The sequence below is a fragment of the Bos mutus genome, chromosome 4, assembly GCF_027580195.1.
Source record: "Bos mutus isolate GX-2022 chromosome 4, NWIPB_WYAK_1.1, whole genome shotgun sequence".
In the NCBI taxonomy this organism is placed as follows: Eukaryota; Metazoa; Chordata; class Mammalia; order Artiodactyla; family Bovidae; genus Bos; species Bos mutus.
This window is the reverse complement of record NC_091620.1, coordinates 32,260,385-32,288,251: the sequence shown is the minus strand read 5'-3', so window position 1 is coordinate 32,288,251 and position 27,867 is coordinate 32,260,385. Positions and strand designations below refer to the sequence as shown.

Below are 27,867 nucleotides of genomic sequence, written 5' to 3'. Positions count from 1 at the left end.
TGAATATAAATATTGAAATAATCAAGTGAAATGTGGAGCTGAAAATCCTTCAAAAGGTATGTCAAGGTAAAGTGCTAGTCTTATTATTATATGTTTGTAAGTTAGTGACTAAGAAACATTTTCAGTAGGGTATTTGTGACCATGTGGTTTTGTCTGAGAGTCCTGCTGCAAGTGGAATTCTTCCTCTATAGCTCAGCCATATGAAAGTCACTTGCTGGTCATCTTCTTCCAAAAAGAGGGACATTTGTTGTACCACAGGCTAATCTAACCCTAAACCTAAACCCATCCTTAATATGAAAGGTCGATTTATCTCACTGGCTATCCAGATATAAATGCTGTGTAATTAAGATGAACTCAACTGTTGAGATGACTGCAGTTACTTAGTAGTGGGTAGTAAACAGATCTTGTTTATGAATAAGTCACTGGAAAGACTGATTCTAAAGCTGAAGCTTGAATACTTTGGCTACCTGATGTGAACAGGCAACTCATTGGAAAAGACCCTAATGCTAGGAAAGACTGAGGGTGAGAGGAGAAGGGGGCCACAGAGGATGAGATGGTTGGATGGCATCACCAACTCAATGTACATGAGTTTAAGCAAACTCTAGGAGATAGTGAAGGACAGGGAAGCCTGGTGCACTGCAGTTCATGGAGTCACAGAGTTGGATAGGATTTAGTGACTGAACAACAATAAGGATAAGGAATAAACAAAAACAATGGGAAACATTTTAAAAAATCAAACATCCTTTCTCTTTTTGTCAGAATCTATCCAGATGCATGGGCTTCCCTGGTGGCTCAGACAGGAAAGAATCCGTCTGCAAAGCAGGAGACTGAGGTTTGATCCCCAGGTTAGGACGATCCCCTGGAGAAGGGAACAGCTACCCACTCCAGTATTCTTGCTTGGAGAATGCCATGAACAGAAGAGCCTGGCAGGCTATAGTTCATGGGGTTGCAAAAAGTCAGACATGCCTGAGCGATTTTCACTCACTCACGCACATCCAGACACATAATCTGGCTCAGACACTGATGTTTACATGAATGACCATAATCACAAGTATGCGTGTCTGCACTGAACTCCTCTCCCTGCACTCCTCTGCTGCTGGAACAGCCTGGGACCCAGTCAGCTGGAGAGCAGGATACATCCACCATTCACAGTGAGCCAAATGGCAAACACCGAATTACTGCCTTACATTCGCCTGGCCTACAGTGTCACCAATATGGCGAACGATATCATATTTAAAATATTTTAGGGACCTTCAATTAAGATTCTGCTGCAACAATAAGTCACAGAGTAATAACCTGAGCTGGGCTCATATCCATCACGCTGTCTCTCTCTCTCTGCCTCTTCCCTGGGGGATATTCCTGACCCTCCATCCCCATAGCCAAGTCCCAGGATCCACCAGGAAAGGAAGAGTCTGACAGGATTGAAAGGGACATCTCAGGCTTGCAGTGTAATCTTTCTCTCTGCATTTACATCCCTGCTATGATGCTGAGTGTCAAACCTGCCAGCAGAACTAAGACAAAAGCCCATCCCAGCCACTCTGTTATTTCTGAAATTCAGAAATAACAACATGGCTCCCTGGAAAGTGTAGAGTCTGGAGTCGGCCTGACTGTGTACCTCCGGCAAGTTTTCTCACCAGGAATGTGGTGCATGTGTATGGAGGCGTGTGCTGGGGTGAGAGCCCAAGGCTTTCCAGAAGGCATCTGGAACTTGCTGCCTTTGTCAGAGTGAGAGGCCTTAGATGGACAGTGGTCAGATCAGTTTGTCTAAATTTCTGGTCAGACACAGTCTCGTCCCAGGAATGTGAAAGAGGGCTTTAAAAATTTTCTGGAAAGGAGCTTAAACTATCTTTCTCAAGAGAAAACACAGAAATTCGGAAGAAAAGCCTGAGGGGAGAGGTTGAGAGGCCCTCAGAGAGAAGGGAGGACTGTCTTAGAAGCAAGTTATTGTGAAAGATCTGAAGGACATGAAACCTGCTCAACTGAGAAACTGCTGAAGGACAGAAACAACCTCTTGGCCCCGTGAAGTGAAACAGCCCTGAGGAGGGAAGGAGGAGGGAAAAGAGAGGCGCTGACACACGGCCACTTGAAGGTGTCTCAGACAGATGCGTTAACCTCCACCTAGGGAGCTGGGCTGGGTTCTCTTTTGTGCAGTGAAGACAGTCTAGCCTGGACATCCATGGAAACTGTGCAACCAAGACTGGTCCATTTAAATACATACAGTCTTTAATTTCAGCTTCCCTGGTAGCTCAGCTGGTAAAGAATCTGCCTGCAAGGCAGGAGACCCAGGTTCAATTCCTGGGTCAGAAAGATCTGCTGGAAAAGGGACAGGGTACCCACTCCAGTATTCTTGGGCTTCCCTGGTGGCTCAGCTGGTAAAGAACCTACCTGCCATTTAGGAGACTTGGGTTCGATTGATCCCCTGGAGAAGGGAATGGCTCATTCCAGGGACAGGGATTAAGGTAGCTTTAAAACTATAACCCGAGTGGGTTCTATCTTATCTTCACATAAAAGAATTATTCCATGCTAGAAAAATGATGAAAACGATTCTACTCACCTCTCTTCCCTGAGGAATCCCAAGAATTTGGAAGCATTGTGGAATGAAGACATGCCATAGTGTCACAAAGCGTTGTAAAAAGAGGTCATTATAATACTTCTGCATTTTGGCATCTAGCTCAGTGATATTTATAAGTTTTGATTATGTCTGTTCAATAAAATCAACTTTATTTTTGTAGCTTAGAAAATAAGTAATACTTACATTTTAATTGTGTTTGGATATATTGTACTTTAACAAGCAGGTACTGGTTGCAGGGAGTATTTAACATTATTTACACTTAAAAGACAGAAGAGTTATTTTCCTTATTAGTGTAGGAAGATTAAATGTAATTTTTGTGAAATGTAAATTACATGTACCTGTTTAGGTGAAATTGGATAGCCAATCAGAATTTTTTTTTTTGAATTCAAAAAGGTCTAATATTCTGATGATAATGCCTTTTAACAAAAGACAAAGACAACACATACATACATTTTTATCATATAATCATTTTCCTTGTAACACAGCAGTAGTACTAGCCTAGAAAAGCTCCTCCTGGGAATTCATTTCAAATTATTGAAGCAGCTGTTTCTTCAGTTTAAAATAAAATATCCATAACAAGTTCACACATGACAGATGCAAGGTAAAAACTAGATTCCATAGTGTGAGCTAAAAGCAGATGTTTTGAATGATCATATTTATAGGCAGATACAATACATCTTAGTTATCTATAGCAGGGCTCCATGAATATACTTTTCTGAGAATTTGCTTAAAATGTACTTCCTATAGTTTCTTATATTTTTGAGGACTAGGCTTCATTAAATATAAATATTCTATAAATTCTTCTGTATCTGTTCTTTTTCCTTCTTGCTCGTTTCACATACTTTCTTAAGAATAAAAGGATTGCTAGGACACTGAAATTTATTACATTTACTTAATTTTATACATTTTCTCTACCTAATTCAAAGTCAGAAAACTGTTTTTACAAAAAAATAAACTCATAGCTATTAGAAAGAATGACACTTTTAAATCTCAGAATAAGCAGCTTGCCTGATGAAATACCATTTTATATCTCTACTGAATGTCAATATGTAATTAGAACCAGAACTTTCGAAAACTATTAAAAATGCAGGGTTAGTGAAAATTGAAAGAAAAACTTGATTGTAAAAGTGAAACACTAGAGTTACCAGTGATGCAGTTATGAATGTCTTCAGTGCGATTTTGTTATTCTTCGCTACTTCTCCTTGCGCACGTTGACTAACTTACATTTCTAAACTAAAGCCATCAGGATACAGGGAGAAAAGCTGGTGAGTGATCTGGCATCATTAGATGGGGGTCATGTCCCAGCTTTGCTTCTTGCTAGTTGTACACTTTTGGCAGATCTCATAAGCTCTTCCGTGTTCCACACAGAAAGACAGTTGTCAGGTACAGATACTAAATTATAGACATACACAATTCCTTTGTAACATATAGGAGTTATATTTCCAGGAAAAGCACACACACTCAGTTTACTATAGATAAATGGCCAGGTGTGTATCAAAGGCAACGGACAGGCCACATCTTCAGTGCCATTCCTACCGTCGCAAAGCATTATGCGCGGCTTTATGTGACAGTTAAAACAAGTCATCACCTCTGCATGATGCTCTTCATTCTGCTGTAAGACTTCAATGCAGAGCTCTGCTAGATGAAGAACCTCTTCCAGCTTCCTCGCAGGAGTCGCCTGGTTCATGGTCTCTATATTAAAAACAAATCATAATCATGTTACCTTGAAAATAAAAAACCAAGCGGATTCTAAAAGATGTAATGATGAGACCAGGGTGTTGAAACAGAATGAGAAAGCATATTTTTGAGAAATAAGAGAGACAAGAAATACAAATGAATACATTCTTTAAAACAAAACAAAACAAAAATCAGTTCACCAGATTGCAGAAAATACTTCACCCACAAAGCAATCACAGGAAACGGCAAGTGCTTTGCCATTTAACATATTAGAGCTAACAGGTGCATCAGCACATTAGATGCTCAACTTCTGCAACAAACAAGTTATAATTCTCCTCAAGGTCAGAGAAACAAAGAAAAGCAGATACCACAGTCTTTTCCTTCTCTCGGTATTGTATTATCAATACAATACCATTCTCACCAGATGAGTCATTCCTGGCATTAGCGAAACCCAGGCTTTTTTGCTGCTATTTAAATTTCCAGCCTGAAATGCCTAAGGTTCATGTTGATCTTAAACTGAAGAAGTACAAAGTCACCTAAAACAACTCTGACAGGCTGCAATTAACTGATTTCCTCCCTTCCAACTGGGGAAGGGTGGGGAGCCGTTCTTTAAAGCTGAAGGTTCTTTTCGTATTACAGCAAACTAGTTTGAAAAGGCCAGGCCACAAAGAGATTAAGTGCAGCTACCTGGAATTCAGAAGGCAAAGCAGTTGATTTCAGAGAGAAAATGAACTGGCAAAAATTAGAGGTGCCCTGTGTAATGAGATTGTTTCAAAATAGAGATTTCAATAAGGATATTAAAGATAAACATTGTCTTAGATTTCTGGACTCTCTCTTTGCCCATATATAGAGATTGTAGGGAAGAAAAGGAAAATATTCAGATAAAGAGCTTTTTCTGAGGAACCTAAGGAGTTTTTTTTTTTGGGCGGGGGGAGCAATAATCTAGTCCCTCAGCATCTCCCTATAACCTCAGCCTTAAATGTGGAGGAGACTTTCATTTGCTCTTAATTTGTCCACAAGTGACATACAATGATGCAGTGAAACACAGCTGGTGGTTGGTGCTTGTTCATTAAACATTTATTGTACACTCACTATAGGTTACAGTGTGATGCACGTGGGGGGTCCCATCCTCCAACCCTGGTACCCATCCTCCTAAATTCCCCTGCAGGATGAAAGCCATTAGTCCTCTTGACAAGGATCAAAGAGTAGGTTGATTCTTCAGGAAAACAGTGAGCCAAACTCCGTAGAGTGGAGTGTGCCTACAAAGATCTCCGCTGTGGGAAGTGGGAGGAAATATAAGACATGACCCTGCTTTAAACAGCTCAGACTCCAAAAATCACTCCTGCTAGGACCCTCAGGCATCCATTATCCAATCTTCCCTCTGTTTCATGATCACTTCAATGTCCTCACATAAAGGTGAAATCAAGGAGGCTCATGACTTTGCACAGCAGTCTACTCTACTTGGGAACAGTTCTAGCTCTGATGGTGAGGAAACGTAAGAATTTTGGAAACGGTGTCAAGCCAACAGAGGTGATGAAGGGGATGTGAGGAGAGACAGCTGAGAGCAGGTGCATGTGGGGGAATCAGTGGGAAGATAATCAGAAACTGAGGCAAGTCCTAAAGGAGAAACCAATGACCTTGGTAAGTGAAAGAAGCGTTTCTAGAAATGACAGAGACGTGGTGCATTTCAGAGGAAGGCAAGGATGCAGCTGGCTACAAATGGTATCGTTTACTGAGGACCAAGGATGTGTCAGGTGCAGCACCAGGCACTTCCTATGTGTCATCATACTAATTTTCCCAACAACTTTAAGCCATTTGGCTATTTATTCATGTAAGTCATAGATGAAGAAACAAGCATGGAGAGATGAGATGAAACAGCTAATACATAGTAAAGGTGAGACCTAACTTAGCATGAGCTCTTACCATCTCTGCCCTGCACGTGCCCGGATGGAGCAGAAATGTGCTGGGTTATGGTGGCTGAGGAGCCTGAGATTGGATCATCCAGGCTTTAAGAATATAAAAGACTTAGTAACTATATCCTATGGGGCTTCCCAGGTGGCACAGTGGTAAAGAATCTACCTGCAATGCAGGAGACATGGGTTCAATCCCTGGGTCAGGAAGAGCCCCTGGAGGATCAATGGCAACGCACTCCGATATTCATGCCTGGGAAATCCCATGGACAGAGGAGCCTGGTGGGCTACAGTCCATGGGGTCACAAAAGAGTCAGACATGACTGACCACACACACACACACACACACACACACACTACACAACTCTATGCTATAGGTAACTTGGAATGAATGTTTCTTCTCTGGGCTTTAGAATAAGTTAATTTTGGGAAAATGAATTTGTGACTGTGCAGAACAAGGAAGGACTGGTGGGGGCCAGGTCTAGTGTATGGAGAATGATTGGAAGATGGTAATGGGAACAGAAAAGAAAGAGGGAGGCGGAGGGACACTGAGGAGAGGATCTGCAAGCATGTTGTGACTGGAAATTGCAAGCCAGAGAGGACAATGACCCTGAGGTCTGCAAACTGTGTGGCTGAGAATGAAGACGCATGGTTGATGAAACTACCGAACAGGTCTTTTTAGGTCACCCCACACATATTGGGAGTAATTACCATGTACATATAAAGTAAGCAAATTATTCTAAACTTAAAGGAAAGTTGTGCATTGTATTAAAATTTGCATCCACAAGGAGTTAGGTCATTTGGATGCTTCGAGAAGAAAACTACTCATCATTCAAGTCATAACTTTAATGTTACCTTAAGTGTGGGACATCCTCAGAGTTTTGAGGCTGAGTGACTTACTCCTCTCTCTGAGCTCTCCCACTAGAGGCTCATGAACCTGTTATTAGACTGGGCTCAGATCAGTGAGAACCTGGGTCTCAAGATCTTGTGCTCTCACTCTCTTGAATAGACGTTGGAATATGATGGGTACTTAATGAATGTTCACGAGAATGCAGTAGTATAATTTTGGGGAATGTGCATGTTAAAAACAGAATCAATACCCAAATTATTTCATTTCACTTTGTGTGGGATTGCAAATAGCTTTTAGTCACTCACACACCAAAGGTTGACGAGACAGGAAGTCCACCGATAAAATGCAGCTGTGGTCTGAGGACACTGCTCAAAAATCAATGAAAGCTGTGTTCTTAAATTAGAGATTTTGGGGGGAAGAGTTTTCAAAATAATTTTGAAATTATTTTGGTTCTCAAAGAGCATATCACTTATATTCCTTAATTTTTCCATCTTTAGACTGAGGGTGTCACATGAAATTGAGGATTTCTAACCTTAGGTTTGAGGGACTCCTTGAACCTCTTAAAGCTATATGATAATTTTTGTGTATAGAGGCATTTTTTTCAGTAGTGAAGAGTTACGACTCAGATTCTCAAAGTAGTCCATGAGCCACACAAATGACAAGAATCACTGAACCATATACTTTCTAAGATTGCTTCCATCTAAGAGAGTCTAGGAGAAGGCAATGGCACCCCACTCCAGTACTCTTGCCTGGAAAATCCCATGGACAGAGGAGCTTGGTGGGCTGCAGTCCATGAGGTCGCTAAGATTCGGACACGACAGAGCGACTTCACTTTCACTTTTCACTTTCATGCATTGGAGAAGAAAATGGCAACCCACTCCAGTGTTCTTGCCTGGAGAATCCCAGGGACGGGGAGCCTGGTGGGCTGCTATCTATGGGGTCGCACAGAGTTGGACACAACTGAAGAGACTTAGCAGCAGCAGCAGCAGCAGCAAGAGAGTCTAAGCTTCCTATCGATTTGGGGCTTTACCTATATTGGGTTATATTATTTCAACTTCAAAAGGAAAGGAAAAGGCAACAAAATGTAATTGTCTTGATCACAGAAGGGGAATTTATTTCTTCTACATACTTTAGAACATTATTTACTGAAGCCCTAAAACCACTCTGCCAGTTAGGGAATCAGGACCCCCATTTCCAGATTAGGGAAAAGAGTCTTAGAAAGGTTAAAACAGTAGTAATACAATAACTTGAATTCTTTTCCACTCAATTCTCTGAATAGGATTAACATACACATATACACACTCAATATATATATATACACACACATAAATATATAAATAAACTCAGTTTATTCAATATAAATAAACTATATTTATTCAATATAAATAAACTATATTTATTCAATATAAATAAACTTCTCAATAAACTCAGAAGTTTATTTAATATAAACTCATCCACCTTTATTTAATATAAACTTCTGAAATAGCTGAAAGTTTGAGCTTATAAAGTCACCATATCCTTAGCCACAAGTAGGCAATAATGGAAAAGAACCAAGGAAGCTACCAGAAAACTTATTACTTGTGAATATGTCAAAACTAGCTTTTACATTTGACATTCTCTTAAGGAAAAACTCAGAGTACCTTGTGTTCTACGGAAACTTAAAAACAGTCTGAAACATTTTCTTCTAGATTAAATTTACTGAGAGTCTCAAAACTTCGTACTTGAACATAATGGCCACTCTAACACTTTAAATAAATAGCATTTTTATCAAGCACACTATGTATGCCATCTCTGGCTGCCACTCATTTGACTACTGCCAAGAAGTTTAATGCATTTTGTAGTCAGAAGTCTATTAGATAACAAGGTTATCAATAGCACCATTAAAATTCTGAATGCTGTGAATATTTGAGAAATCACCCTTAAAATGTCCACTTCCCTCTTTTTGTAACGTTTCTACAGCATTATAGATGCCTGAATATTCTTCAAGCTTCAACATCAAGTTGCTGATAGTTGTAATACATTTGAAACAGTGATATTAAAAAAAAATAGATACCTAAAGTAGCAAGATTTCTTGATGAATTTCAAAGTATTGCTCTTGGCTAAGATGGTTTTTCATTCTGGAACACTTTTACTTTTCTATGATAACACTTCTTGGCTCCTCAAAGCAATTCCTTTTAATTATGTGTTGTTGTTTAGTCACTGAGTTGTGTCTGGCTCTATTGCAACCCCATGGACTGTAGTCCACCAGGCTCCTCTGTTCACAGGATTTCCCAGGCAAGAAAACTGGAGTAGATTGCCATTTCCTTCTCCAGGGGATCTTCCTGAGCCAGGGACTGAACCCGTATCTCCTGCACTGGCAGACAGATTCTTTACTCCTGAGTCATCAAGGAAGCCCTTTAATTATGTATTTCCATGGAAGGAGGAGCCTGGTAGGCTACAGTCCATGGGGTCTCAAAGAGTCGGACACGACTGATTGGCTTCACTTCTGTACATTTAAGAGGGGCTTCCCAGGTGGCTCACTGGGAAAGCAGCTGCTGCCAATGCAAGGAGACACAGGTTCTATCCCTGGCTCAGGAAGATCCCCTGGAGGAGGAAATGGCAACCTATTCCAATATTTTTGCCTGGAAAATCTGATGCACAAGGAGCCTGGTGGACTACAGTCCAAAGAGTTGCAAGAGTCAGACACAATTGAACATGTCATTTAAAAAGACAGCTTGACCACTGTGCATTAGTATGCTTTAACTCTCCCCTGCTTCAAACAGGGTGCACATTCTCAGCATCCTTTCCTTGGCTGCCTCCCTCCCTGCCACTGCCTGTCAAAGTTCCTTGTGGATACACACTGATGCTCACAGTGAAGTTTGTAAGTGGACATGGGGAGAAGACTAGTCTAAAGATCATTTGGCCCATTTTTATCCATATAAGATATACAGAGATTTGAAATGTACTTGACCTTAACTTTTAACAGACTATATCTGTACTTGCAGCTAAAGAAGTAGACTCAAGATGGTGTTGGACTGAGGGCTGCGGTGATAATCCCATCACAGTGCTGCCTTGTTTTTCTCCTTTGTGTCTGCTGCTGCTGCTGCTGCTAAGTCGCTTCAGTCGTGTCCGACTCTATGCGACCCCGTAGACAGCAGCCCGCCAGGCTCCCCCGTCCCTGGGATTCTCCAAGCAAGAACACTGGAGTGGGTTGCCATTTCCTTCTCCAAGATCATGACAACTAGCTGGAGTGCACCAACAATAGCTCCAATATATGTGCTAAGATTTCTTCCTGGTTCTTCACCATCCCCAGATTTTGTGGCCCTGAATTTGATTCAACAAAGCATATACTATATGTAAGATATTGTATTAATAACTGAGGGGATAGAATGATGAACAGAACTTCTGCCTTCAATGAATTTATGTATTTCTTTCCCTAATCAGCTTATAAGGTAGAGGACAGAACTGCATCCCATCCCTTTTTGGTCAATAAGTTCTACTAAAAAAGCTCTGACAGAGAGTGAATTAAATGTACTCTACTACATGAAAGAAATAGGATCAAAGATGTATCAAAAAGAAGGCTTTTAACTGCTTGTGTATAATACATGGAGTTCTTCAGAATCAAATTATCCTCTTGGTGGGTGTGTGTTTGAGTTCAGCTGTACTGCAGCCAAAGAAGTAGACCCAAGATGGTGTTGGACTGAGGCCACCTTTATTTAATATAAACTTCTGAAATAGCTGAAAGTTTGAGCTTATAAAGTCACCATATCCTTAGCCACAAGTAGGCAATAATGGAAAAGAACCAAGGAAGCTACCAGAAAACTTATTACTTGTGAATATGTCAAAACTAGCTTTTACATTTGACATTCTCTTAAGGAAAAACTCAGAGTACCTTGTGTTCTCGGAAACTTAAAAACAGTCTGAAACATTTTCTTCTAGATTAAATTTACTGAGAGTCTCAAAACTTCGTACTTGAACATAATGGCCACTCTAACACTTTAAATAAATAGCATTTTTATCAAGCACACTATGTATGCCATCTTTGGCTGCCACATTTTGTAGTCATTTGACTACTGCCAAGAAGTTTAATGCATTTTGTAAGTCAGATTCATTTGAAGTCTATTAGATAACAAGGTTATCAATAGCACCATTAAAATTCTGAATGCTGTGAATATTTGAGAAATCACCCTTAAAATGTCCACTTCCCTCTTTTTGTAACGTTTCTACAGCATTATAGATGCCTGAATATTCTTCAAGCTTCAACATCAAGTTGCTGATAGTTGTAATACATTTGAAACAGTGATATTAAAAAAAAATAGATACCTAAAGTAGCAAGATTTCTTGATGAATTTCAAAGTATTGCTCTTGGCTAAGATGGTTTTTCATTCTGGAACACTTTTACTTTTCTATGATAACACTTCTTGGCTCCTCAAAGCAATTCCTTTTAATTATGTGTTGTTGTTTAGTCACTGAGTTGTGTCTGGCTCTATTGCAACCCCATGGACTGTAGTCCACCAGGCTCCTCTGTTCACAGGATTTCCCAGGCAAGAAAACTGGAGTAGATTGCCATTTCCTTCTCCAGGGGATCTTCCTGAGCCAGGGACTGAACCCGTATCTCCTGCACTGGCAGACAGATTCTTTACTCCTGAGTCATCAAGGAAGCCCTTTAATTATGTATTTCCATGGAAGGAGGAGCCTGGTAGGCTACAGTCCATGGGGTCTCAAAGAGTCGGACACGACTGATTGGCTTCACTTCTGTACATTTAAGAGGGGCTTCCCAGGTGGCTCACTGGGAAAGCAGCTGCTGCCAATGCAAGGAGACACAGGTTCTATCCCTGGCTCAGGAAGATCCCCTGGAGGAGGAAATGGCAACCTATTCCAATATTTTTGCCTGGAAAATCTGATGCACAAGGAGCCTGGTGGACTACAGTCCAAAGAGTTGCAAGAGTCAGACACAATTGAACATGTCATTTAAAAAGACAGCTTGACCACTGTGCATTAGTATGCTTTAACTCTGCTCCCCTGCTTCAAACAGGGTGCACATTCTCAGCATCCTTTCCTTGGCTGCCTCCCTCCCTGCCACTGCCTGTCAAAGTTCCTTGTGGATACACACTGATGCTCACAGTGAAGTTTGTAAGTGGACATGGGGAGAAGACTAGTCTAAAGATCATTTGGCCCATTTTTATCCATATAAGATATACAGAGATTTGAAATGTACTTGACCTTAACTTTTAACAGACTATATCTGTACTTGCAGCTAAAGAAGTAGACTCAAGATGGTGTTGGACTGAGGGCTGCGGTGATAATCCCATCACAGTGCTGCCTTGTTTTTCTCCTTTGTGTCTGCTGCTGCTGCTGCTAAGTCGCTTCAGTCGTGTCCGACTCTATGCGACCCCGTAGACAGCAGCCCGCCAGGCTCCCCCGTCCCTGGGATTCTCCAAGCAAGAACACTGGAGTGGGTTGCCATTTCCTTCTCCAAGATCATGACAACTAGCTGGAGTGCACCAACAATAGCTCCAATATATGTGCTAAGATTTCTTCCTGGTTCTTCACCATCCCCAGATTTTGTGGCCCTGAATTTGATTCAACAAAGCATATACTATATGTAAGATATTGTATTAATAACTGAGGGGATAGAATGATGAACAGAACTTCTGCCTTCAATGAATTTATGTATTTCTTTCCCTAATCAGCTTATAAGGTAGAGGACAGAACTGCATCCCATCCCTTTTTGGTCAATAAGTTCTACTAAAAAAGCTCTGACAGAGAGTGAATTAAATGTACTCACTACGCAGAAAGAAATAGGATCAAAGATGTATCAAAAAGAAGGCTTTTAACTGCTTGTGTATAATACATGGAGTTCTTCAGAATCAAATTATCCTCTTGGTGGGTGTGTGTTTGAGTTCAGAAACTTTAGATCAGAGAAAGTTAGCTGCAGGCTGAAACTGAAGTCGCCCATCTTTCCCCTCCTCCCATCCAAAGAAAAAGAACTCACTCTCTCCTGTTGTTTCTCGTTCCTTCTAAAGGACAGAAGTCAGATGAATGAGGAGAAAGCCCTGACATTCAGAGGGTAACTGAGGAGAGAAACTTGTACACCTGAAGAAGAGATGCTGGGGAGAACTGCAGGTCCTGGGGAGAAAAGGAAAAATAAAGAAATAAAAAGAGAAAGAGGAAAGATGGGGAGGAAATGGAGAAATGATCGTCATCTAGAGAAAGGCGTTAAAGGAAGGTGTATGGCTTGTTCCAAGTAAGGAGATGGGCAACACGGAAGCATCTACACGGGACACTGTGCAGACCCAGACAGGGAGCCTGCCTTGTGAGGTTCAGCTAAACAAGCAGGCTGGTGCAAGGGTACAACTGAGTTCTTCTACCTGAAATCCCACAGGTCATTCAGTAGCAAGGACTGTCGGCACCCTCCCTGTGGACTGCTGATCAGAAAAACTTATCTACCCACAGACCCCGCTGAGAAATGGTGGAATGGATCCCTCTATTTCCTTGTGCCCCTCCTCCACCAAAGTACTGAGCTGGCCAAAAAGTTCATATGGGTTTCCATAACATTTTATGGAAAAATCCGAATGAACTTCTTGGCCATCTATTGGCCAACCCAAAAGATGGTGACTGCTCCTGTCACCCTCCTCACCCTCTTATAAAAATACAGGGCAGTATCATATTATGGACATATGCTTCACACTGCTATGTACACATACATGCTTTATACCAATTAGATCAGAAATTGCTCCAACCGAGCTACCACCTCTATGTTAAATGCCTTTTTCCATTCATACACCCTTTACGCCAGCCCAGCTGGCTCAGAGAATTTCTGCTGGCTCCCCAGCCTGTCTTAATTTGAATCTTAATTCTTGTCTGGGGTCAGTGTTCCCCCTGTACATGTGATTCAGATGGAGAACACAATTGGAAAATTTAAATTTTATTGAGATTTTCTGACCTACCCTCTAGCTCCAGGCACAGCAACCTGGTAAGAGATACAGTGCCAGAGTCTAGTACAGGTAGGTCCTTGGGGGGACCTACCAAGTTTGGGGGTCCTACCCCTGGTCAGACCTCAGTACTCATGGGCCTTTATATCTCAAGAGAGAAGGAGGGCAGGAGATCAAATACTTTCCCATTAAACAAAACAACCACTCCTCCTCCCACCTGTCTGCCACTTTAGAGCTTATGACCACATGAGATGATTTTGGGGGAAATGCTCTCAACTTAGTCCCCAAGAGGGAAGAGAATACAACCTGCTGGCTAAAAAGACCATCTTAGAATCTAGGGGAGAGGTGTGGCTCAAATCTGAACCCCACACCCCGAACCTGATCTATATCTGCTTAGGATATGATTCCCCCAAACTTGGCACTGTTAACTGTTGCAAAAGGATGGCTTATTACCCACTTTCTCTTGAACTGTCTTACTGCAACCTATTATGGTTCTATGAGTTCCATATGGGCTTCCCTGGTGGCTCAGTAGTAAAGGACTTGCCTGCCAATATAGGAGATCTGAGTTCAGTCTCTGGAAGATCCCCTGGAGGAGGAAATGACTACACTCCAGTATTCTTGCCTGGAGAATTCCATGGACAGAGGGGCCTGGTGGGCTACCATCCATGGGGATCACAACAAGTCAGACAAGACCTAGCTACTGAGCATGTGCACACACACCCTGAGTGCTAGACATAATACATAGCTCTAATCAATGAATTGGATGTCTTCAGTATAGGTCTATGATTCACAACTTCATCATGCACCAGAATCACCTGGAGGGCTTGCTGAAACACAGATTGATGACACCACCCCAGAGTTTTAGATTCAGTAGCTCTCATGTGGGGGTCAAACAATTTTCAGGTCCCAGGAGGTGCTGGTCTCGGGAATGCACTTTGACAACTATTAGTGGAGAAGGCAATGGCACCCCACTCCAGTACTCTTGCCTGGAAAATCCCATGGACGGAGGAGCCTGGTAGGCTGCAGTCCATGGGGTCGCTAAGAGTCAGACAGGACTGAGTGGCTTCACTTTCACTTTTCACTTTGATGCATTGGAGAAGGAAATGGCAACCCACTCCAGTGTTCTTGCCTGGAGAATCCCAGGGACAGGGGAGCCTGGTGGGCTGCCGTCTATGGGGTTGCACAGAGTCGGACACGACTGAAGCGACTTAGCAAGCAACAAGCAACAGTGTTTATGAAAAACAAAGATGACCTGTTGAAACATCAAATTATTTCTTCCTTTACCTGTAGTTAAGCTATATGGTTATGTAAATTTCATTTTAGAAAAAAAATGACTTTATTCCATAAAATCAGAACACACTATCCCTTTCTGTAATGTTATGCCAGATAGGATGAGGTATATTTTTGGACAATCCTTAGGTGAACGAAAATAATCTAGAATGCCTCCCTATAGCCATTTACAATCCCTGAGAATACCAATGCCACAGATGTTTGAAAACATTAGGTCTGTGGCTTCCTAATTCCAAGACTCCCTTTGGGGCCAACTTGTTTAATGACCCTGTCATTTAAAGCAACAGTTGTAGTTAATACCTCCTTGGAATTAATCATGCTAATGATATAGTGCTTTCCAATAATTGTCCTGTGGTCACAGATATATTAAATACTTTACCTGGATTGTCTTTCGCATCAATAAATCCATTTTTAAGGAAATGGTTGGCTATAGAGCACAAGAGAATTGACACTGAACTATAGACAACGGCAGCCAAATTGGATCCAATTGAGCAACCTCCATAAGCCACAGCCAGTGATCTATGAGGGACAGGCCAGAAAAAGTCAGATATATTTGGAGGTAAATGTCAGTGACACTTAGTGAAACTTTCTTGAGGAAGAATATGGAGGTACTGTTTCCTCTGAAGATCTTTTTTTTAAAAAAATTATCTTATTTATTATTTATTTACTTGGCTGCTGTGGGTCTTAGCTGTGGCACACTGTGTCTTTGATATTGGTTGCAGCATGCAGGATCTTTAGCTGTGACATGTGACCTCTGACTTGCTGCCTGTGCGATGTAGTTCTCAGACGAGGGATCAAACCCTGGCTCCCTGCACTGGAAGAATGGAGTCTTAGTCACTGAACTGCCAGGGAAGTCCCTTCTGTTAAGATCTTAAAGTGAGGAGTGTTGTGATGGAATTACGTGTACGGGACTATTAAGATCCATACACAACCAGTTGAGTATTATTTAACATTTGTCATAGGCTTCTAATACGTGACTTTTAAGAGTGGAGAAACAGGGGAGTTGCCTGGTGGCCTACTGGTTTTGGGGTATCACTGCTGTGGCCCCAATTCCATCTCTGGGCCAGGAACTGAGATCCCACAAGCTGCAAAGTGGCCAAAAAAAAAAAAAAAAAGGCATTTGAGTTTTATTCAAGTTTAACTTAGTCCTTTTAGCTATTGAGACTCTGGCTTTCTTCAAATCTGTGAAACCAGAAGATCAAAGATCTCAACCGAAATGAAAATCTGCAGTGTTGCTGACTGCAGAGCCTATGAAGGCTTGAAAGAGGAGAAAACTTTCTTGTGTGCATATTTACTTTGGCCTGGTTAGCTCTTGCTAGAACTATGTGGCAGGATTCTAATGACAGCAGAATTTTTTTCCATTGGTAGTTCTGACAGCTAATAACTGTACAACAGGTGCTTTTCTAAAGACAAGTCTTCAGCCATGAAATCTATCTGTATCTTACATGCACACATATATCAATACATTCAGCAGCTGAAACTGAGAAATGGTCCCTTCCCTGGTTTTATTGCTCTTCACACACACATGGACACACACACACGTGTATGTATACACATACATATATATGTATGTGTGTGTATGTACACACACACACACACACACACACACACACCATGGATTTCCCTTCCCTGATGGCTCACCAGGTAAAGAATCCACCTGCAATGCAGGAGACAAAGGAGATGTGGATTTGATCCCTGGGTTGGGAAGATCCACTGGAGGAGGATAATGTCAACCCACTCCAGTATTCTTGCCTGGAAAAATCCCATGGACAGAGAACCCATGCAGGCTACAGTCTAAAGGGTCACAAAGAGTTGTACATGACTGAGCAAGTAAGCACACACACATATATACCATATTTATTTCTCCTCAATATAACTCAGATTCAGAAACTGAAAACCATCAGAATAATCTCAATTATAGTAACTGTCACACCAATACTAAATTATCATATAATTAAGGCCTGCTGCTAAGTCACTTCAGTCATGTCCGATTCTGTGCGACCCCATAGACAGCAGCCCACCAGGCTCCCCAGTCCCTGGGATTCTCTAGGCAAGAACACTGGAGTGGGTTGCCATGTCCTTCTCCAATGCATGAAAGTGAAAAGTGAAAGTGAAGTCGCTCAGTCATGTCCGACCCTCAGTAACCCCATGGACTGCAGCTTTCCAGGCTCCTCCATCCATGGGATTTTCCATTTAAGGCCTATAGCATCTTAAATTTCATGCCTAGTCCTTCCAGTCTTCTGATTGAAAGTGAAAGTGTTAAGTCACTCAGTGGTGTCAGACTCTGAGACCCCATGGACTGTATCCTGCCAAGATCCTCTGTCCATGGAATTCTCCAGGCCAGAATATTGGAGAGGGTAGCCTTTCCTTCTCCAGGGGCTCTTCCCGATCTAGGGATCGAACCTGGGTCTCCTGCATTGAAGGCAGATTCTTTACCATCTGTGCTACCAGGGAAGTCCCAAGAATAAAGGTAATCAGAAGCTATTTACCTAAAACAAACAGCCTTTCCATGGTCATTCATTACATTCCTACATAAAGGGAGTAACTGCATACCTCCATACTCATCCTTCTCCTGGCCCTATACTCTTCTTTTCATTTTCTAGGAGAAAGCCTGCCTGTGAACAATGTGGGTTAGGTAAGCAGGATCCAGTGAGGCAATGGGGTGAAGATGGTTTGCTCAGCAATAAGCAATGGCCAAGGAGAAAGGCATCGCAGAGGCTTGCCAGCTGTAAGACAAGCTGAAGGAGAAGAAATGAGAAGTTTTCTAGACACAGCAACCACAATTGAAGATTTGTAGCCTTGGATGCTAAGAAATTAGTCAAAAGATCCTTAAGATATTTTTTGTTTTGATGTTCACCATTTAAAAAAAAGTCTTTATTGACTGTGTTACAATATTGCTGTGCTTTATGGTTTGGGTTTCTGGCCACAAGCCATGTGAAATCTTAGCTCCTTATTCAGGGATTGAACCTGCACACCCTACTTTGGAAGGTGAAGTTTTAACCCCTGGACCACCAAGGAAGTCCCTAGTCAAAAGATTTTGATATCTGTCTGTATGTATGCACGTCTTTGTTTCCTTTGACACATAATCAAGATCTGTTAGGGCAGCCAGCCCATGCATTAGTGGTGATAATGTATTTGAAGCCATGATTTGGAAAAAGTCTAGTTGGGCAAGTATATAGACCAACTGAAGACAGTAGGGTTGGGCTTGGTGACCTTCTGAGTACGTCTACGGTTGCTTGCAACCTCCTGGATCTGCCTGCCACCAGGAATGTGTATGTGTACACTGATGCCTTAGGGATATTTTATAGGTTTCCCTTCTAAAAAAAAAAAATCCAGCAATACAAATTCTTTGATTAGGTCTTTTAAATTGAGTGCTTGAAGCTATATGGCCACTTTGCTATGGGCTACAAGATATCTCCCTAATTTCCCAAACTAGTTATCTGTCTAAGGCTTTGAGCACTCACACATCCTGTTGAGAAATAAAGAGGTGAAATCTGTCAGTTTGCATTACTCTGGTTTTGTCCAAGTGAAAAGACTTTTTAATACATCTAAACTACTCAGATTAACAAGGTGCCACAGGAGCCACACTGCTGCCTGTCACTTGGTTTGCCTGTTGACATGTGTTAGTAAATAAATAAAAGGGTCATCAATCAGTTGGTTTCAAAACCTGGATTTAGAGAATGATAAATTCGACAAAATTGCTCAGGAAAGCTAGTTATTTCAAGACTACATTTATCTGTGAGCCACATTTGATACAAAAATAAAAATAAAACACAAAACAATACACGACACACTGTCAAGTGAGCTGAATAAACTGACATCCTTTCTGAGACCTTTTAGGTAACAGGTGTTGAACACTTGTAATGAGATTTCCATGCATCTTCAGAGGAAGGGGATAAGATTCTAGCAAGAGCTGTTCAGAGTGTTATGGAGCACGGCCAAGGGAATAGTTCTCAGGGAGGAACGCTCTGAAGGAGACATTACATAAACGTTTTGTTTTCTCAGCAGGCGCTTATGTTCTAAGACTTTTTACAGAAGGCAAATATTCACCCAAGAGAAGCTTTTGGAAGGCTGTAACTTTTCCAGATTCTGAGGAATCTGGGGTATATTTAATTAAGTACTCCCGATGCCTTATCTTGGGCATTTTCCTCATATTATTTTACAAATCTTCCTTTGAAATGTTGAGAGTCAATATGGTTCATGGAGCACTCAATGTAGCTTTTCAGAGTGTGTGAAGAATTTTTTTTTTTCAAGCATAAATGGTTGATTAACAATTCTGCAGAGAAAAATGAAGTTACTAAACTGGAAATTTGGAAAACCGAGGAAGTGAAAAGATAAAAATGTTGTTTGATGATAGTTAACAATAAAAAGAAATGAAGCATTTATAATAGCGGATGTTTTCTGTAATACTCTGATGTCTTAAAATCTGTCTGGAGACCATGTTTTTTTCTTAGAGACAGATTCAGTTTCTCTTAATCCATTTAGCTGCTGCTGCTGTTGTCTTTTTAACATTCCTGGAACAGCCTATCCTTCCAAAGTGATTTGTGGTCCCACTGTATTCTGGATGAAGCACATCAATCTCCCATTTATACACGCCTCTGTCTCTACATTTCCTGTTCTGAGTATCTGGTTGATCCTGGGTTTTGGGGATTGTTTTATAAATTGTCTCAGTATGTGGCAAGGCAAGTGTCTATACTGTTTTGCTTTCACCTTAAGTTAATAAAGTTTTCATGTACCCTGTATTCTTTTATTTAAATTTTGAAGTAACTTTTATCAGTTTTCCTTAAAATCCTGGAATTCTGATGGACGTTGTTGTGAAATTATAGATTAACTTGGGGGGAGAGTTTATATATTTTTAAGTCATCTCTCTTAAGGACATGAACTGTCTCTATATCTATTTAGATTACTCGCTGTGACCTTTATTTAAATTTCAAAGTTTTCTTTATAGAAGTCTAGAAGTTCTGTATAGTCTGGCTGGATACCTTAGGGTTTGGTGGTTACTGTGAAAGGTACCTTAATATCCATCTATCTACCTAGTAGAATGATGGTGCAAAGTAGTATTTCTGAGCATGGTCCATGAACCACTGTGGATCCCCAACACCTTTTGGGGGGCCTGCATAGTCAAAAGTACTTTCATAATAAGATGTTTTGCCTTTAAATTCTGTTGACATTTACACTAATGGTGCAAAAGCATAGTAGCTAAAACTGTTGTTACCTCACCATGAATCAAGGCTTAAGGTGCTAAATTATACTTCTCATGTATTCTTTATCACTGTGTACTCAAGAAAAAAATGCTGGTTTTACACAGGAATGTCTGATGGGAGAGTAAACATGATTAATTTTATTGAATTTCTACCCTTGAGTATACCTTTAAAAAAATATCATCTGTGACAAAATGAGAAATTTGTGTCAAGTGCTTTTGTAGACTGAAGTACAGTGACTGTCTCAGGGAAAAGTGTTTGGACTGTTTCAGTCCGAGGCTGAGCTAACTGCATTTTATTCTTTCACAGAGAACCATTTTTAGTTGAGAACTACTGACAAAGTATGGTTATTCAGACTTGGAAATCTGGCAGATGTTTTCTGAAAAATGAAGTAAACCTGTCACTTTAAGGAAACGACAGATAGCATTTGTTGCCAGTGATAAAATGGAAGCTTTCAAGTAAGGGCAGAATTTAGAAAACATATCTGTCATGAGCTTGACAGCTTCCCAACACTTTAAGGCTTTTTTGATGAGTCAGGGGTGATACTGACAAGGGTGATTTTTTCAGTATTACAGAATATTTGTTAATATTAAAAAGATCACAAGTCACTGCATATTTTTCAAATGATCAATACTTGGTGTTAAAAATTACACAAGGTGAAAGATGTATTCAAAATACATGATAAATCAATGGAACTTAATGAAACATCATGAAGAGTTTACTGATTTGCTTTCAGATTCCGTATTTCAATTAACCCATAATAAACTTCCACTTGCTAAGAAAAAAACTCATATGAAAAGTTTACTAACACTTTTCAACTACAGTAAGTTTGAACACAGACTTTTTTCCTGTCTTAACCAAAAATAACACATTGCAATAGACTGAATGCAGAAGTATGTATGAGAATCTAGATGTTTTCAGTTAGGGAAGCAATTAAAAGAGATGTACAAAGAGGTAAGACACTGTTACACTTCTCACAACATAGTTTTTTGTTCATTTTGGACATTTTTTCTTTTCATTAAAATATTGTATGTTAACAAGTAATGGGTTTATGTTTATTTTTAAACAACATTTTATACGTTTGTTTTATATGTTTGTTTTGCATTAATTTTTAAGAGTATGCTGCTGCTACTGCTAAGTCGCTTCAGTCGTGTCTGACTCTGTGCGACCCCATAGACGGCAGCCCACCAGGCTCCCCTGTCCCTGGGATTCTCCAGGCAAGAATACTGGAGTGGGTTGCCATTTCCTTCTCCAATGCATGAAAGTGAAAAGTGAAAGTGAAGTTGCTCAGTCATGTCTGACTCTGTGCGACCCCATGGACTGCAGCCTACCAGGCTCCTCCATCCATGGGATTTTCCAGGTGAGTACTGGAGTGGGGTGTTTAAGAGTATAATAGGTCCAAAATTATAAAGCTTGAGGATCACTGGTGTAGAGAAAGACAATTGATTTTAACAGGCTGACTTTTCAACCTTGATGAACTCTAGTATATAATAAGTTCTATTTAGATCCTGTAGAATATTCTAGGGAAGATGATCATTTGCAAACAATGGTGGTTTTATCTCCTCTCTTTACATTCTTTTGATTCACTTTTTTTCATTCCTCTTAGGTAGAGAGTCTGAGATTCAGTATTATGAAAAATTATAATGTATATATTTGTTTTATTTCTAATCCTAGAGAATGACTTTAAATTTTCTTCATTAAATATCCACTGTAGGTGTTTTTCTATATGAATTTTACAAAGCTAAGGAACTCTTTCTAAGCTAATGGTCTAATCTTTTTAATGCCTAAGTGTTGAACTGTTTCACCCTTTAAAAAATATCTATTGAGGTCATATTATCTTTTTTAGTTTTTGATGTTGAATCACTTTTATATATTTGAAACAAATCTCACTGATCATGATATGTTATTTTCCAAATATACTGTTGGATTCATGAGCTAATATATATAGGCATTTTATATATATGCTTATAACAAAAAGGACCTATAATAATTCTTTCTTGTTCTATTGTCATTATCAGGCTTGGGAATCAAGATTATGCTTGTTTTATGAAGTGAACTTCCCCCACTTCCCATTTTATTGAACTTATTTTGGATAGGAATTATTTGTTCCTTAAAAGTTTGGTAGAATTAGGGACGGGGGAGCCTGGCGGGCTGCCGTCTCTGGGGTCGCACAGAGTCGGCCACGACTGAAGCGACTTAGCAGCAGCAGCAGTTGTTTGTTCTTAGGGATTTGGGGATGGGAGATTTTTGACAACTACTTCATTTTCTTTAAAACTTATGGCCATTTAAACTTTGTTTCTTGGGCTGATTTTACCAATATACAGCTTTTTGAGAAATGCATCAATTTCTGACTTTCACTTTTTGTATTTGTCCACAATACTTTTCGAGTATTTTTTCTATCATGTATCTCTAGTTCATTTTTGTTTTCATACTGTATTTATATGCATTTTTTCCTAAGTAGTCAGATAGAAGTCTATCTTACTCTATTTCTATTCTTTATAACACTTACATTTTTCTTTTGTATTGTCTACTTATTTCTCCTTTCTTGCTGCCCTCCTTCTAATCACCTAGGTCACTAGCAAGTTTTTCAGCTGTATTCATCCTATATCCTGTTTTTCTTACAACCATATTATTTCATACCCAATATTTCCACTCAGTTTTTCACTACTGTTAGTCACTGCATCATATTGCTAAGCATCTTCCTGTATTGCTTTGAGAATATTATGCTCAGTTTAAATTCTTCCTCCACCAGTTCCAGATAATACATATTACTTATTGTCTTTACTAAGAGCTGCACTCCTTAGGGGTCCAGTAATTTTGGATTGAGAGCTCAAGGTCATTTGGAAGTACAGAGAATGGGGTGATGGGTGGGCCTGTGCCCTTTGCAGGGACTTTGGAAGGGGAGAATCTTAGTCTTTGGAGTAGAGAGTCTCAGGCAACACAGAACCAATACTGACAGATTCCCTTTCATGCTAATCCATCAGGCAACTATGGATAGGGATTCACCATTGATTTGTTAGATTTAAAGCAACAGCACTTGGTTAAAAGTCTCCTTAGCTTTAGCTCATTGGAGAAGGAAATGGCAACCCACTCCAGTGTTCACCAGGGTAGAGGGTTGGGATGCAGAACAGTGAAGGGATGAGTGCGGGTGGCTCAGCTCTTTCCTGTTTTCATCAAGCTCTGACTGAAGCACAGCTGAGCCCTTGTCCTGATAATACCGCAGATCTTGGCCCCCTGACCTACTGCTACCAATCCCAATGACAAGAGGTAAGGCATTGGATGTCTCAAGGCAATGTGGCGGGAGGCCGGAGCAGAATTTAAAAGTTTCCCTCCCTCCCTCTCTCCTTCTGAACAGCCATACACCAGACGAGAGTAACTAATTCCCCACCAGACAAACTGGTGAGACTGCAAGGCAATCTTCTTTGGGCCAAGTAGAGTGAAACTTCTTTGGGCAAAGTGGAACGAAAGTGAGTGAAATGAAGGTGAGATTATACCCTGCTCTTTGGATGGCAGCTGAAAGGAGGCAGAGCTCAAGATAAGGTGTTTTTTTAGGGAGATACCAATGTTATAAAAGGAAGGTAAATAATGTAAAAGAAGACAGAGGTACAAGTCACAGGAAAAAGAAGGGCTATATGATGGAACAAAATACCTCCGGAAAGGGGTAGGTAGAAATGGGGTCAACATCACAGGTGGATGAGTTGGCCTTGAAGAGAAGATAACTCATCTCATCCCCTGATGATGCGGAAGAGAAGAGACAAGTGGGTGTGAGTAACAGGAAGTTTGCAGCTACAGAGCTAGAAAGCTGAGGCTTGCTATGCCCTTTGTAAGACTAAAAGGTACTGCCCTTAAAAAATCTTAAATTTAGGTGTCATTGAGACTTAGGGTCATGTTCCTATGATAGCCTAATCTGGAAAGAGAACATTGTTCATGATTGACTCAGGTTTTCATTCTTTTATATATGGAATACACTATGACTGTCTCTGAAACTGTCCTTATCTATTGCAATTCACACTTAAAACAGAATAAAATGATAACTGAAAAAAAGATGGATGACACATTGACAAAGAGACTGATGATCAAGGAAAAGGTCTGCTCACTTAGGTCACAAAAGACTTTATGGCATGACAAGTCATTCAGCACTGGCAATATTAACCCCAATATAAAGGACAGAAGCCAAAAGCAGAGGGTAGCATGACAGTGCAGCCAACAGTTGCTCTAGATGGAGCAAAACATACTAATGCTTTCCCAGAACTAAATGAAGGTCAATCAGAAAGGACATTAGAGGAATGCAGACCCAGGACTAATTTTAGAGGAGACAGGGCTAAGTGTCCTGAAATGTCTCCATGATGGACCTAGAGATTGTCATGCTGAGTGAAGGAAGTCAGACAGAGAAAGAGAAATATCCTATGACATCCCTTATATTTAGAATCTAAAAAGAAATGATACAATGAATTTATTTACAAAACAAAAACAGACTCACAGACTTAGGGAACAAACTTATGGTTGCCAGGGGGGGAAGAATGGGGAAAAGAGGTAGTTGGGGAATTTGGGATGGAAATGTACACACTGCTATATTCCAAAAGGATAACCAACAAGGACCTACTGTATAGCACAGAGAACTCTGCTCAATGTTGCATGGCAGCCTGAATGGGAGGGGAGTTTGGGGGAGAATGGACATATGTATGTGCATGGCTAAGACCCTTTGCTGTCCTCCTGAAACTATTACAACATTGCTAACTAGCTGTTCAGTTCAATCGCTCAATTGTGTCCGACTCTTTGCAACCCCATGGACTGGAGCACACCAGTCCTCTCTGTCCATCACCAAATCCCAGAGTTTACTCAAACTCATGTCCATTGAGTTGGTGATGCCATCCAACCATCTCATCCTCTGTCGTCCCCTTCTCCTCCCACCTTCAATCATTCCCAGCATCAGGGTCTTTTCAAATGAATCAGTTCTTCGCTTCAGGTGGCCAAAGTATTGGAGTTTCAGCTTCAGTATTCCAATATAAAATAAAAAGTTGAAAAGAAATGTCTCCATGCTTTGTCAGAACCCTTGTCCTTTGGTAACTAAAGCTGTGGATAAACAGTGGGTGCAGAGGTCCCAGGAGTGTTGAAAGCACTGCCATCATGCTGCCACTGGCATACAGGGGTGCACCTCATGTCTTCATTTGACTTTTCACTTAGTTGGTTAGTGACCTGAGTGTACAGAGAGCTAATGAGCAACTGTACCACACACTTGTACTCTGTCCTAAGCTGACGGAAGATACACACAAAACATTAAAGCTTTGCCTTCACTTGCCTCTTCTAGTCAATAATCTCTGCAACTCCTGCCTGTTATGTTCCCAAACTGGCTTTGGATATATGGAACGAATCTGCCAACATTGTCATCAGTTGGCTAACTGACATGAACGCAAATTTTATATTGCTTATCTTGAGTGCCTAGTGAGTTGGTGCGAGAGAAAAGTTGGGGCAAATAAACGTACTAGAAATCCTCATTTATTCCAGATCAGATGTGCAAATAGTCAAAATGAATTTATATTATTTGCATAATACTTAAAAAAGAATATGGTCTTAATACCTTCTGTGCATGCATCATATAGAATAAGGTTAATGGTGTGGCAAGGAGTTGTGAAAGACATCAATATATTGACAAGGACATACTGATAAAAATAGTTTAAAATTAACATTTCAATTGTATCATCCTAGCTGATAGAATCAAAGTAATTTATAGCTATCAGAAAACAATTATCTTCTTAGTTAATTTAAATATTTTATTGACTACCTGAAAAATTCTCACAGCTTTTCCTTATATATAGTGCAAAAATGAATTTTAATTTGATCCCTATCTAGATAATCAGTGATACTAAATCAGGGTAGCTCAAAAAAAAAAAAAAAACTTTATAGATTTATATGATTTTCTCAAATATTTTAAAGAAAATGACAACAGGTCATTCTGTTTTAGAGTCAGAAATTGTATCTATCAATTTGTCCCTAAACCATCATTTGAAATTATCAGATGTAGAAACGGTCACTGAGGTTTTTACTTTCAGGCCAAGATGCCAGAGTCCAAGTCACAATGTCCTAAAAGCTGGACAGAAATTCTTCAATTCTTTAATTTTATTATTTTCAAGGCAAGGACTTTGGGCTTCCCTGGTGGCTCAGATGGTAAAAAGTCTGCCTGCATGCAGGAAACCCAGATTCAATTCCTGGGTCAGGAAGATCCCCGGGAGAAGGGAGTAGCAACCCACTCCAGTATTCTTGCCTGTAGAATTTCATGGGCAGAGAAGACTGGCAGGCTACAGTCAATGGGATTGCAAAGAGTCAGACATGACTGAGCAACTAACAATTGAATTTCCACTTGTTTCTTTTAGTACACAAATTACCTCTTGAAAAGTGTTGTCAGGGTTTATGGGAATGCAAGATTTCAGGTCTATTACTTAGACATTCTAGCCTGAATTCATGGTAACACATAATCCTTCAAAAATTTAAAAATCAAATTTGTAAGGAAACTCAAAAAACTTTGATGATAGTAAACTGTTATGTTATCCTGGAAATAGTAGAAAGAAATTATTCATTAACAAAAAAATTTTCATCAACTCTGCAGTTTATATACTTACTTCTGTACACATGTCCTTAAGTAGAATGTGCGTGCGTCCTAAGTTGCTTCAGTTGTGTCTGACTCTTTGTGACACCATGGACTCCTCTGTCCAGGAGATTCTCTGTCCATGGGATTCTCCAGGCAAGAATACTGGAGTGGGTTGCCATGCCCTCCTCCAGGGGATCTTCCACAACTAGTGATCAAACCTGCATCTCCAGGGGCTCCTGCACTGCAGGCAGATACTTTACTGGTTTCATGTATTTATTATTTACTGCTCCACTTTGACAATGAAGTGCTAAATTAAAATGCCACCCAGATGGCAAACACATCCTAATGACGTAAGTAGAGCTGCAGTGCAACTTCCCCACTCAAAGAAAGCAAGCAGTGCGGCCCTCTGGGAAAGCACGTCTCTCCTGTTCAACTGAGACCTTGAAAATGAGAGCACTAGGGGGTTAGAGCCGGGAACCTGGCAACAAGGGCCCAGACAGATCCTCACTGCACAAAGCCTCTGAGTGTTCATTCCATGCTACCTTCTGTTCAGGGCACCTCCACGTATTGAGATTTACAAGGAGCTTAGGTACCAAACTGATGTAAAACATCTCAGGTCAAGGCAAGCTCTAAGGAGAGGTCTTCCTTCTCTTTTATTGTAAGTCACAAAATGTTATGTAGTTTTTAGGAGAAAGCAGAGATGGTTATTAGACATTTTATAGTTGTTTCTGTCCATTAAAAAAATTCCTCGAATTAAAGAACAAATGGATTCTTCTTTAAAAATAACTAATTTGCATCAATAAGGCATGGGATTAGAAAAACACACACAATTAGAAACCTAGTTTCAGTATCATTTTCAACCTTGGA

The 27,867-nt window shown here is 40.4% G+C and overlaps 1 protein-coding gene across 13 annotated transcripts in view; it reads right to left on the bottom strand.

Moving 5' to 3' along the window:
- Positions 1–27,867, bottom strand: part of CADPS2 (calcium dependent secretion activator 2) — a 585,913-nt gene that overhangs the window by 101,315 nt on the left and 456,731 nt on the right. For all 13 annotated transcript variants that reach the window (XM_070369312.1, XM_070369316.1, XM_070369317.1 and 10 more), the window contains one exon: positions 4,161–4,264. In XM_070369312.1, the coding sequence (XP_070225413.1) occupies positions 4,161–4,264 (104 nt within the window). The remainder of the gene's footprint in view (positions 1–4,160; positions 4,265–27,867) is intronic.